The 13996-nt window shown below is 45.6% G+C and overlaps 1 protein-coding gene across 1 annotated transcript in view; it reads right to left on the bottom strand.

Moving 5' to 3' along the window:
* The window catches only part of LOC111664586 (echinoderm microtubule-associated protein-like 6), a gene marked incomplete at both ends in the record, with an annotated part of 21168 nt that overhangs the window by 6694 nt on the left and 478 nt on the right, over positions 1-13996 (bottom strand). The window contains 13 exons of the mRNA XM_023419247.2: positions 1047-1249; positions 2353-2453; positions 4520-4613; positions 5239-5344; positions 5473-5659; positions 5931-6049; positions 9322-9428; positions 10274-10441; positions 10526-10738; positions 11279-11393; positions 12753-12894; positions 13001-13138; positions 13825-13952. Of these exons, the coding sequence (XP_023275015.2) occupies positions 1047-1249; positions 2353-2453; positions 4520-4613; positions 5239-5344; positions 5473-5659; positions 5931-6049; positions 9322-9428; positions 10274-10441; positions 10526-10738; positions 11279-11393; positions 12753-12894; positions 13001-13138; positions 13825-13952 (1821 nt within the window). The remainder of the gene's footprint in view (positions 1-1046; positions 1250-2352; positions 2454-4519; positions 4614-5238; positions 5345-5472; positions 5660-5930; positions 6050-9321; positions 9429-10273; positions 10442-10525; positions 10739-11278; positions 11394-12752; positions 12895-13000; positions 13139-13824; positions 13953-13996) is intronic.

The following is a 13996-nucleotide window of genomic DNA, read 5'->3' as shown; positions in this document are numbered from 1 at the left end:
AGCCCCGCCCACCTGGACCCACCATCCAAACCTTGCAGGATTTGGTTTCTCTGAGTGTTTTTACCTGAAATCTGATATATTTTTATTGGATCACTCAGAAAACAGTCAGCCAATCAGAAGAGAGGCTCAGAGCCTCCAGTCAGGTGTAAATATACTGACGCTGTGATGATGGAAGCAGAAAGTAGGATCAAGTTATTCTGAAAAAAAAACCAAAAAAAACCAAAGGACAGAACAAAGAGATGAACACGAGCGAACAGACAGATGAGGTTTTGGTAAATCCAGATTCTCCTGTTGGTTTTTTATTGGCTCATCAGTCTGAAAAATCCTGTTACATAATAAGACAGAGTCATATAGTGAATGGAGAGAGAGAGAGAAAGAGAGAGAGAGAAAGAGAGAGAGAGAGAGAGAGAGAGAGAGAGAAAGAGAGAGAGAGAGAGAGAGAGAGAGAGAGAGAGAGAGAGAGAGAGAGAGAGAGAGAGGAAAACAGATGGAAGAGGAAACAGCAGGAAAAAAAAAGTAAATCTACTACACGTCTGCTCACTCCTACATTCAGGTTTTTGGGCATTTAGCCGACGTTCCTGTTCATCATGACTAACACTGAGTGCAACAGTAGAGTAGGTTCACACACACACACACACACACACACACACACACACACACACACACACACACACACACACACACTCTCTCTCTCTCTCTGAGCTGACAGAATGTAAAGGGCCCATTAGTAGGAGGAGGATCGTCTGGAGAACGGGTCACACTGTTTAATCAAAACCTGTTTTTATTTGAACACTGTACTGAATCAACACACACACACACACACACACACACACACACACACACACGGATGCTGCCCTCGTTCCAGCCCTCACCTACAGGCTCTGAGGCACAGGTGAGCTCGACAGTCCCCTGGGGCCCCCAGCTGGAGGGCCGCCAAAGAGCAGGAAGAAATCTGTTGAAATTAATTAAGTCCAGAATGAAAATGAGATTAATGAGAGCAGTCTGACCTCAGCGGGCTGTGATTTAAAGACACAGCCCCTCCTCACCTTGTCCAGGGAGAACATGGCGAACACCGGTCCGTCGTGAGCTTTGACCGTCTTCAGCAGCAGCGGTTCCTTCCAGATGTAAACGTCTCCGGTGGCAGCTCCGGTGAACACCAGCGCCTCGCTTCGGCCGTAGCACACCGACATCATGGTCTCTGGCCGGCCGACGCTCCTGAACGCACCGCGCCTGAAGGTCAGACCGCCACCTGGAAGGACAGAGACGGAAGCACCACATCAGGTGGAGCGTATTCAAAAGCCCTGTCTCAATTCAGGGGCTTCCCTGAAGGCTCCAACGGGTGGATCCTTCGGCGCCCAACATATCCCAAGATTCATTGCATGCTGTTAGCGAAAGCAAACACTGCCAGAGAGCCGGAGCATGACACTGTTAATGTAAGTTTTGTGTTTCAGCTCAGATCAACAGCTGATGGTACAACTGTTAAAACCTCAACGTCAAACTAGCATCACCTCCTGGTGGTCGTATCCCTCCGCCTCTCAGACTAGTTTAAGGTTACATCCCCGTCGTTTTGTGAGGTCATTGTGACCTTGACCTTTGACCTTTAACCTCCAAAATCTAATCATCTAATCAGTTCGTCCTTGAGTCGAAGTGAATGTCTGTGCCAAAGTTGAAGAAGTTCGGTCAAGGCGTTACTGAGACATCGTGTCCGAGAGAATGAGACGGACGGACAACCCGAAAAACAATAGCAATAAAAAGTTACATGTTGTTAAGGTTGCTAGGCGACAGGAGCGGGAAACAGCTGACCGTCTCATTTCAGTCCTGGTGTACAGCAGCTACGGCGGACCGTACTTTCGTAGACCACGTACTCCTATGATTTCTAAATGGACTGATTTGACGCTGACCGAACGTGCCAGTCACACTGAATATGAAAACACATGCATCACGTCGTGTGTGCTCAGCTGCGACTCAGAAAGTGTGTGGTATTTAATGTTAACTGCAGCAGTCGCCAGCGGACCAAACTACAATAACCAACTTCCTGTTTTTTTTTGTTTGCATCATCTTCACTTCTCACTTTGAAAACTTCTGGCTAAAGGTCACTAAACTTCACAGATGTTACAGACAGAACTCATTAGATTCATTTAAACTTTAATTGTCTCTTCTGGGACACCGTCTGCTGCAGCAGCAAAAGGTCAGGGAAGGACAACAGAGTATAAATAATTTTACCGTGAACGAGCGGGGATTTAAGTAAAGCACCAGAAAAACACTGCATGGTAAAAGTTGTCACTGGGATAAAACCTGCTTTGCTGAATGTTTAATTAATCCCACAGTCACACGTCCCTCATGCAGTTTTACCTGCATGCTGCCAGAACTTGATGTGTTTGATTCCCACAGTGACCAGTTTGTCCATCAGCATGGGATTACACTTCACCACAAATATCTTCTCCTTATGGCCCCTAAAGAAAGAGAGACACAAGTCAAAGGTTCAGTATCTGGCTTCGACTGTACACAACCTATAAATACTAACAGCGTGTTGAAGGAGGAAACAGGAAACGCTCTGTGATGGAGTTTTCTGGAGACATCGATGTCTTAAAGCTCCATATTTCCTTCTTCTTCTGTGTTTTATTTGAAGTGTTGATCCATAAAAAGATATATTTGTGGTTTTAAGAAACAAAAACCATCTCAGTGTAGTTTCACATCTCCTCTCTCAGGCTTCTCTCTGCATCTCTAGTAACAACAGGTCGGTGAGCCAATCAGAAGAGAGGAGGCTCTGAGCCTCTCTTCTGATTGGCTGACTGTTTTCTGAGTGATCCAATAAAAATAAAGCAGATTTCAGGTAAAAACACTCAGAGAAACCAAATCCTGCAAGGTTTGGATGGTGGGTCCAGGTGGGCGGGGCTTGGTGACTGCTTTGTTGTGACATCACAAAGTTCCAGAAGTCCTGACGGCTGGTTTTAAGGCTCAGTTTCTGAATACAGGCTGTGTGCATTTCTCTGTGGACTGAGGCTTTGATACTTTCACAGTATTAATATAGAAGCTAGACCTGATCTATAATCACACTACACATGGACACAGACCTTTACACTGGATGCAGTTTTAAGCAGAAGTATTTATTGTTGCTTGAAGCACAGATGTATATAAACCTATAAGTTGTCACGTTACCAACTATATTCCCAATATGTCAAACTCCTACTGGACGCTTAAACCCAGACGTGACCCCACGTTGAGCATCTTCCTTGACTCTTGTCTCAGTTTGCAGAACGTCTGTCCCTGGGACTCGGAGACGCCTCCTACTCTCCCTCAAACCTTCCTACACTCACTGTCAACAAGACGCCTGATAACCTTGGTTACTACGGCAACTGTGGGTGGATGACAGTGTAGCAGCTGCTCACCGATCTCGAGTGTCGACATTTACAGACTTAAAGGAAGAAATTCTTTCACAAGTTCCATCTGAACAGCAAAGTTAAAAGCAGCAGAAGGAGAACAACAGCAGAACAGTATCAGCAGTCACAACAGACACAACCAGTTGTACCAGTAGCAGTAACACTACCAGTAGTAGCAGTGACGTCAGTGTAGTAGAGCTGACAGCTGTTCTCAGTAGTTGTAACAGGCCTAGTAGTAGTTGTACTTCCACTGCTATGATGAGTAGTAATAAAATATGTATAGTTTACAGGTTACTGTAATATTGGATTTCTCTTCATTATTAATTAATTTCTGAATTATTTTTAATGTCTGTCTCCACATGCAGCTGCTAAAATGGTTGAAAATATATATATTTCTTGTCTGCCTCGTATTCAGATTCAGATTCAGCCCAGACAGAGACAGCTCTAGTGGAAGGTGTCAGTTTTGTGTAATAGTGCTGGTGCGGCCGTCAGGTGAGAAACCACAGACTGTAAATACAGATGGACGCAGCCTCTGTGACGTCACCCGCAGGTTTCTGAAGCTCAGAGTGAGCTGCTCCACCGTCACCATGTTGGCATTGTCTGACTCCGCCCCCTAACTCCCAGCTAATCCAAAAATGGGCAAAGAGGAGGGGCCCCTGCCACGCCCTCGATCCTCCATAACTTTAGTCCTTAATAAAATGTAAACAGGTGAGTTATATAAACAGGTGAAGGAGCAAATTAGCTCTAGAGACCAAAACAGTTTTTGTACCAGGCTGTAAACATGTTGATTTCTGCTGTAAAGTTGGACATTTTAACATGGGAGTCTATGAGGACTAACTCACTGCTGGAGCCAGACTCTAGTGGCCATTAGAGGAACTGCAGCTTTTTAGCACTTCAGTGTTGACGCTTCATGTTTAACCCTCGGAGGTTGATGTGTGTCGGCTCTAACCCGTGAACATGTGCGCCGAAATTAAAACCAAGACGTTCCGCAGCTGCAAAGCATCCAGCGTGTTCCTGACCTAATTGTAGTAGCAGTTGTGTGGCTGCAGTGGTAGTAATGATAGTAATGATAGTAATGATAGTAATGATAGTAATGATAGTAATGATAGTAATGATAGTTTATGTAGAAGAAATTGTACCTGGCAGTGGCGAGTTTCTCTCCTCTCTTCCAGTCCCAGACTACGATCGAATGTCCGTCATCAACTCCGACTGAGACCAGACTCTTTCCATCAGCTGCAGGAGAAACACAGAGAAAACACACTGTATATATATTTACTACTTATTCACATAAAAGGTTTCTAACAGACTTTATTGTTAAATAACGTCCAATTCTTCTCATTAAGTCTCAGAGGTAGAAAGTAAAGTGCGACTGCTGTTTTACTGTAGTGTCTCCATTTTCTCAGACTTCATGCTTTAAGGATTTGTGTGATTTAAATTGCCGCCTTTCACCAGGTGCATAAGAAAAAACTAAAGGGCAACGCGTATCCACCTGCACCCATTGATTTTATGTAATCACACACACACACACACACACACACACACACACACACACACACACACACTGTCCCACTTCCAGACTCTGCAGAGCATCATCTCTCCAGAAATCTTTTTATCAGAGAACTGCAGCTTCTTCTTCTGTCTGATGATGCGTTTGTGTGTCCTTCAGTTCAGCATTGGATGAATAGCAGCAAAAGAAAAGTAAAGGACGAACAAATGACGTACAGTTCATCCTCTGGAGGACCATGAAACATCCTGATAAAATGTCACAGCGATCAGTTCAGTAGCTGTGGAGGGATTTCAGTCTGGATTCAAAGAGGTGGGCCGAGGATCAGGACTGAAAAGGGTCAGAATCTGATACCTGAGAAGTCCAGTGCACACACTCCTCTCTGATGAAACCCCTTCAGCAACGACAGACACTTCATGGTCTGGATGTCCCACACGTGGATGGCTGGGTCCCTCCCCACCTGCACACACACACACAGTAGACAGGCTCCTCCCAGTAACGTTTGATCCCAGATTAAACACTGTGTGTGTGTGTGTGTGTGTGTGTGTGTGTGTGTGTGTGTGTGTGTGTGTGTGTGTGTGTGTGCACCTGTCCCGTAGCAGCGTAGTCCTTCAGCGGGTGGATGCTGAGGCTCAGGATGTCGTCATCGTGGCCGAGGTAGAAGCGCTGACTGTGCAGCTGTCGGTTGTAGACCACGCCCACCGCCGCCACATGGTACAACACCTCCCCCCCCTGAGTGTAGAACAGGTTGTTCCTACAGTCGTAACCACGGTACCTGCACACACACACACACACACACACACACACACATACACACACACACACACACACACACACACACACACACAGAACCAGTCAACCACCCAACTGGATCTTAACTAGTCCATTCAAGACTAAAGGAGACGGGAGATGATGAGAAACTCAGACACAGTCACTCTTTCATGTGCCATCTACATGTATGTAAAGAGGTGCATGACCTTTACACAGACACACACACACACGCACACGCACACACACACACACACACACACACTCTGATATGTTACCCATGAACAAACTGCAGCCGGAGGCCTTGGTCTGGTCCCCTCTGTCTCTTCAGAGATCCGACCTGCTGCTTCTTCTCTCTGCTCTGCTGTCTCAGCTGAGGCAGATCCTCCTTATACACCTTAATAATAAAAAAAAACTATACTAAACTATAATGTAATGAACATAAAACGTAATTAAAAACATTTGTATACAATGAGATGGAATAACTGATTTAAATAAACAATTAAAATAAGTAAAAAAACAGTAGTGTGCGAGTTAACACACACTAATACACTGATAAGTATTCTGTAAAGTTGCAGGGTGACATTAGAGGAAATGTCCTGAGCAGCTGATTTATCCACAGAGGTGTCCTCCTCTCCATAACAAATGCACCAGGGGATTAAAACCAGTAGAAACACTGATTAAAGCAGTTTCACTTTAAAAATCAGAGCTTCGCTGATGCTGTTCGGCGGCTGTTGCGTAGCGGGAAACTGAGACTGTAACTTATGAACCAGACGTTCAGGAAGTTTTTACCAGCAGCTGAATTATCCACAGAGGTGTCCTCCTCTCCACAACAAAAGGAGGGGGATTAAAACCAGTAAAAAATACTGAATAAAGCAGTTTATATTTAAGAAATCAGAGATTCACCGATGCTCTTCAGTGGACAAAGAACAGGACGTCTGCAGCTGCTTAAAATATAGAGTTGAAAACGCCCGAGGTGTAAAAAGTGTATGTGGCTTAAAACTAGATAAAAATAAATTTTGAGCTTCTGTCAGACAAACACACTGACACATGATCATAGAGGATATGATGTCACTGACAGGCAACCAATGACACGTTACCATGATTAAAATCACAGATTTCTCTGGTTTGAGAATTGATGGAAACATTTGAGAAAATGTAAGAACACAATTCATCAACATACAGAACACAGGTCTAGTTGTTTTTAGGTTTTTTATTTTATTTTATTATAATTACGTTATATATCTGTTTTATGTTGCTCTATCAGTATGGATCAGAGGCTCATCATCGACGTGGTGTTAAAAAATGTCTTTGTACACTGATCATCTTCATTTTGAAATTTCTTTACTTCAAGAAAATGAAATCATAAACCTTCAGTCATTGATACATAATCTCAAGATAACGACAACATCGTCTCATCTCCCGTCCTCACGTTCCTCTGCTTCTCTTCACTGGTTAGAAAATGGAAGTGAACACTCTGCAGTGTTTCCACCCTCAGCAGAACAAACGACTGCTCATTCTTCATGCAGATTATTCTGTGGAGGGTGAGTCGGCGTGTTTCAGCCGTCTGAGAGTTTCACACACACACACACACACACACACACACACACACACACACACACACAGACTTTGCTCCCAGGAGGTTTGGGTCTGGCTGCGCTCCATGTTCAGAAGTGAATATTTCTGGAGCGTCACGGTGGATCAGCGCTGTCAGTTACAGACCAGTTAACTGGAACTGGAATCTAGACTCTCTGGTTTTTCCTCTTTTCTTTAATAATCTAAAAGAAAAATCATGAAAATGTGAAATAAATATATGTATTTTCTTCTTGCTCCTGGGTGGGTGTGAACCAAACATTGATGGCTGAAGATGAAGATGTATTTTTAACATTTTACCAATGCTGGAGGAAGAACTCAAGATACTAAAATAAAAGCATGAACAGAATATAAAAATAATTTAATTTAAAATCTTACTTAAGTAAAAGTACACAAGTATAATTGAAGTATCAAAGTAAAAGTATTCATCCTTCAGAATAATGGCCTTGACTGACACATTATTATATATTACGTAATAGATTATTAATACGGAGTCATCAATGCTGAATGATTTACTGTTGTGGATTTAACTACTTTATACACACTTAGATAGTTCAGTCCGGTGGTTCCCAAACTAGGGGTCGGGTCCCTCCAAAGGGTCACCGGATAAATCCGAGGGGTCGTCAGATGAATCATGGGAGAGGAAAGAAGGAGGAACAAAACTCTGTAGTAACAGTCTAAGAGATTTAGAGGAGAAATACCAACAAACAACAACAAGTGGCTCCAACTAAACAATGTTTTCTTGTCAGGAAACAGACACCAGGAAAATACAGGTGCACACCTGTGGAACACCGACCCACACCTGGTGGACACCTCGCCCTCACTGCCTGTTTTTAAAAGAAAATTAAAAGAGGCATTTATAAGCTGTCAGATAGACTAACTGTGTTTTTGATTGGGTACTCTGTCTTTGCGGTTTCTTTTGACTTGTTTTTTATTTATTTATCATTTTGTATGATTTAAATTTTTTACGGTGAGATGAAGTTTCAACATAAGCTCTAGATGGGTTTCATAGGTTGGAAACCAGTGGTTTAATTTTAAACAATATGTTGTTGTTTTTATATGCTTATCATCAATTAATCAATAATCAAGTGTTTTATTTTGAAAAGTAAGAAGTAACTATATCAGTCAAATAAATGTGGTGCAGGATTTCCCTCTGAAATGTGGAGGAGGAGACTAAAAGTGAAATAACACAAATGTAACATACTGCTTTGAGCTTATGCAATCTAGCTAGTTAGCATGCTAACATGTACAGTGTTTACTATGTTCATGATCTTAGCTTAGTGTGTTAGCATGCTAACATCTATAATGTTCATTATGTTCATGCTGGTGGCGCTAAAGTAAAGTCAAGGGTTAGCCAAAGTCATTAGGCTTCATCCTCTGGGACCATGAGATATAAGTAATGAAGCCTGGAGCTTAGCTGCTAGCAAACAAAAACAAACACAGAGGATTGAGGAAGGGAAAGAAAGTCAGAAGACAGGAGGAATAATGAAGACAAAAAGGAAGAAGGAGGAAACAGAAAAGAAGAAGGAAAGGAAGAAAGGAGGTAGGGAGGAAGTGAACAGTGAAAAAAGGCAGGATGGAGGGACGAAAGGGAGGATGTGGAAATGCAATAATAATAGTAAACAAATCCTTGTTTGTCTGTTTTTTCCAATTAAACTTTGGAGCCAGTGATAAATCTTATTACACACACACACACACACACACACACACACACACACACACACTGTGAGCTCTATCTCCAAACAGCACATTGTTCCGACACTAGCGGCGCCTGGCTAACGGTAGTCACAGGGACACGAGCCAGGCAGCGGCTGGCGGCAGAGATAAGGCGTGTTTCATGATCACCATGGCAACCGCACAGAGCCCCGCCGCGCTCTAGCTGATGGGAATAAGGACGAGGAGCTGATACGGTGCAGCCTCCATTAAAAACACACTCAGCAGTAAAACACATCAATAGATGTCTCTGTGAAAAACAAACCAGTGTGGAGCGGCTGAGGGTTCAGCGCCTTGCTCAAGGGTCTGTGGGTCACCAAGACGACAACACAGATGGTCGCACCTGACATGGAGAGGTCGTACCTGTCTGTCGTAGTGGATCTGCGTTTCCTGTTCAATGTCGGAGTCGAGCTCCGGGACGTCTGACACGTCGCTGTCTGACTCCTCACTGTTGGAGTCTCCATGACTGTCTGCAGAGGACAGAGAGATAGGGACAGGTTCAGATTCACCCCCTGATATCAACTATATATATATATATATATATATATCAACTGCTGTGGTGAAAGTTAAAAAGAAGGTTAACATTCAAATTACTATTCAAACTGTGCTCCAATAACACTTATTACATTGCAGAGCTACTTATTCATTTACCTTTTGAGCAAATCAGAGTGAGCCCTCCTAAAGCTCCTCCAGTGTAAAGGTCTGTGTCCATGTGTAGTGTGATTATAGATCAGCTCTAGCTTCTATATTAATACTGTGAAAGTATCAAAGCCTCAGTCCACAGAGAAATGCACACAGCCTGTATTCAGAAACTGAGCCTTAAAACCAGCCGTCAGGACTTCTGGAACTTTGTGATGTCACAACAAAGCAGTCACCAAGCCCCACCCACCTGGATCCACCATCCAAACCTTGCAGGATTTGGTTTCTCTGAGTGTTTTTACCTGAAATCTGCTTTATTTGAATTGGATCGCTCTGAAAACAGAAAACAGTCAGTCACTGACCTGTTGTTACTAGAGCTCCAGAGAGAAGCCTGAGAGAGGAGATGTTAAACTACACTGAGATGGTTTTTGGTTCTTAAAACCACAAATATATCTTCTTATGGATCAAAACTTAAAATAAAACAGAAGAAGGAAATATGGAGCCTTAAGACATCGATGTCTCCAGAAAACTCCATCACAGAGCGTTTCCTGTCTCCTCCTGTAACACACTGTTGATATTTATCGGTTGTGTACAGTCGAAGCCAGGTACTGCTAACTATTAGCAACCCCTCAAAGACCTTTTTAATCAATTTCATCCTGTCACTTCTGTTTCCCACCTTGTACATTGACGTCCAGTCCTCCGTTCATGACAGACTCCGGCAGAAACCTCCACTGGAACAGGGCGTGGTCGGCCCCACCTGTGGTCAGCACCCACTGCAGGTCATGTGACCAGCGGACGTTGGTCACATGGGCCGAGTGACCGATGTACTTCTTGAATTTGGCTCCTGAGAGAAAACACGAGTTGCATTTATGAATGAAACTGAGACAAGAGAGAAAGAGAGAGAGACAGAGAAGGAGAAGACAGAGACCTTTCCTGAGACAGGGGAAGCGGTAGAGCTTAACGAGGCCGAGGTCGTCCCCGGTGACGAGCACGGCGGCGGTGTGATTGGCGTCCACGGCGTTGATCTCGGTTAGATCTGAGTATTTGGGCCAGATGCCGGTGACCTCTGAGCCCAGGACGCCACTCCAGGACGCCCAGCGTTGACCTTTCACCTCCTCCTTACTGACGACTGGCTTCCCCACTGCAGGAGGAGGAGGAAGAGGAGGAGGAGGAAGAGGAGGAGGAGGAGGAGGAGGAGGAAGAGAGTGTCTGTATGAACACACACGGCTCGGTCCTGATGCTAATGATAACAAACAGCCTATTCACACTTTTCTATCAGTTAGAATCAGTTCAACATTGAAACATGACGATGATGCAGATTTTAATCAGAGTCGACGCTGAGCTGCTTCCTCTCACAGGAAATATTGTTTCATGTGGAGACAATGAACGACTGTGACTTCAGTTACAGCTGCCAAAATATTCCAATCCGTCCTCCAACCCACTGCTGCCAAACCACCGGTCCGTGGACCAGTACCGGGCCGCACAGAAAGGACGAATTATGCGTTTATTTATTTGTTTTTAATCAGTAAAATACAACAATTGCCTGTGCTATCATATAATAGCGCCCCGTACAGGTGCAGGCGTATTGGGCCGTGGTTGTCATGGTTACAATAATAAACACACGGACTGTACCGAGAGCGGCGTAACCTCCGTGGGTTGGACTGTGAGAGCAGAGACTCACTGGGCATCCGGTAGAAGAGACGCTCTCCAGCTCCGTCGTTGCTCTGCAGGATTTTACTGTCCTGAGACCAGTCCAGGTGTGTGATGAAGCTGGAGGATTTACTGCATTCTCCCACCTGCAGGCAGACAGACAGGCAGAGAGACAGACAGGCAGAGAGACAGACAGACAGACAGACAGGCAGAGAAGCAGAAAGACAGAGAGGCAGAGAGACAGGCAGACAGACAGACAGGCAGGCAGAGAGGCAGACAGACAGACAGACAGGCAGGCAGACAGAGAAACAGACAGACAGAGAGGCAGAGGGACAGACAGGCAGACAGACAGAGAGACAGGCAAGGACAGGCAGACAGACAGGCAGACAGACAGAGAGACAGGCAAGGACAGGCAGGCAGACAGACAGACAGAGAGACAGACAGGCAGAGAGGCAGAAAGACAGAGAGGCAGAGAGACAGACAGGCAGAGAGACAGGCAGGCAGACAGAGAAACAGACAGACAGAGAGACAGACAGGCAGAGAGACAGGCAGAGAGACAGGCAGGCAGAAAGACAATCAGACAGACAGGCAGAGAGGCAGACAGACAGAGAGACAGGCAGAGAGACAGGCAGGCAGACAGAGAAACAGACAGACAGAAAGACAATCAGACAGACAGGCAGAGAGGCAGGCAGACAGAGAAACAGACAGACAGAAAGACAATCAGACAGATAGGCAGAGAGGCAGAGAGACAGACAGGCAGACAGACAGGCAGACAGACAGACAGAGAGACAGGCAGACAGGCAGAAAGACAATCAGACAGACAGGCGGGCAGACAGAGAGGCAGAGAGGCAGACAGACAGACAGACAGACAGACAGACAGACAGACAGAAAGACAATCAGACAGAGGCATGGCAGACAGAGAGGCAGAGAGGCAGACAGACAGACAGACAGACAGACAGGCAGACAGACAGGCAGAAAGACAGACAGAGAGACAGGCAGACAAACAGACAGACAGACAGACAAAGAGGCAGACAGACAGACAGGCAGAAAGACAAGCAGGCAGGCAGACAGACAGGCAGGCAGGCAGACAGACAGACAGGCAGAAAGGCAGACAGACAGACAGACAGGCAGAGAGGCAGACAGACAGAAAGACAATCAGACAGACAGGCAGGCAGACAGACAGGCAGGCAGGCAGACAGACAGACAGACAGGCAGGCAGACAGACAGAGAGGCAGGCAGACAGAGAGGCAGGCAGACAGAGAGACAGGCAGACAGGCAGGCAGGCAGAGAGGCAGGCAGACAGACAGACAGGCAGGCAGACAGACAGAGAGGCAGGCAGACAGACAGGCAGGCAAACAGAGAGACAGGCAGGCAGACAGAGAGACAGACAGGTGAGTAGACAGAGAGTTTCTGTACTTGTGTAGTAAATGTCTAAATCAGAATCTGTGAATAAAACGATCATCATCAGTTTTAACGTCTGAATGTTCCCCCAGCGCCGGTCTTACCTTCTTGTATCTCTGGGCGACAGCGTAGACGTCGACCAGTCCGTCGTTGGAGCCGACGGCGAGATACGCTCCGTCTGGAGAGAACTTCATCTCATGGATCACCTCCTTCCTGTCTTTGATGTGAACGACCTCGGTCATGTCTCTGAGACGGAGAGAGAAACAACAAGAAGACATGTTTGTTTGTTTCGAGACAGTGTGTGTGTGTGTGTGTGTGTGTGTGTGTGTGTGTGTGTGTGTTTATGTGTCACCTGACTCTCAGCACAGTGAAGGATCCGTCCTTCATGCCCAGAGCCAGCTGGGATCCATCCACGCTGAACGCCACGCTCCGCACCGCCTCCTCCATGTTACAGCGAGCGATGAGGGCGTGATCCACCAGACTCCACAACCTGACACACACACACACACACACACACACACACACACACACACATTACAGAGCAGTCTACCAGGAAAACAACGATAACAACAGAATAGAATAGACTGAGGTTTGTTTGTTTGTTACTTAAAAAACTTAAACAAAAAATTAAAAGTTGCTATAAAACGCCACGTTTTCGATCCAACTTCTAAACCAATCAAGTATCAGGGGAGAGCCTGGCATTTCCCATCATGCTGTGCAGTCTGAGGAAGGTAGCTGGCTCCAAAAACCTGCAGCCGCCTTGATCTCGTGAGGTCAAACTCTTCTTCTTCTGGACTCCCAGTGGTGAGATGAGATGTTTTGCAGATACGGCTTTTGGACTATACGTCATGAAAGAGTCGATGAGACGAACATCGTCATTTTTACCTTCGTTTCCATTTATACCGTTGACGACGACACTGACCGTCGCAGTGAAGGATCAGTTAAACAACAACACAAGTAACGAGGAAGTCGACACAGCAACAAACACGGCAGCATCTTTCTTCTTCTGTGTTTTCATATAATTAACCTCAGAGGAATCTCCCGCAGCAGTGACAGAACACAGGAAGTGGAGGTTACATATATAAGAGTAAGACCCCCTGACTTAAAACACACCTCTGACCTCTCGGGCCCCTGGGACGGGGCCCGGGCGGCCCCTTCACTAACGCCTGCACTGACCTGACGGAGCGGTCGTCGCTGCCGGTGACCGCCAGAGGTTTCTTGGGGTGAACATCCAGCGCCCAGAGCTCGCCTTCACTGTGACCCTGCATGATGAGCAGCGGTTTGTCCCGGTCCCTCACCATCACCTGGACACACACACACACACACACACACACACACACACACACAC

This window comes from Seriola lalandi, unplaced genomic scaffold, assembly GCF_002814215.2.
Source record: "Seriola lalandi dorsalis isolate HSWRI2012SDOR001 ecotype SW California unplaced genomic scaffold, Sedor1 jcf7180002054593, whole genome shotgun sequence".
In the NCBI taxonomy this organism is placed as follows: Eukaryota; Metazoa; Chordata; class Actinopteri; order Carangiformes; family Carangidae; genus Seriola; species Seriola lalandi.
This window is presented reverse-complemented; position numbering and strand designations above follow the sequence as displayed.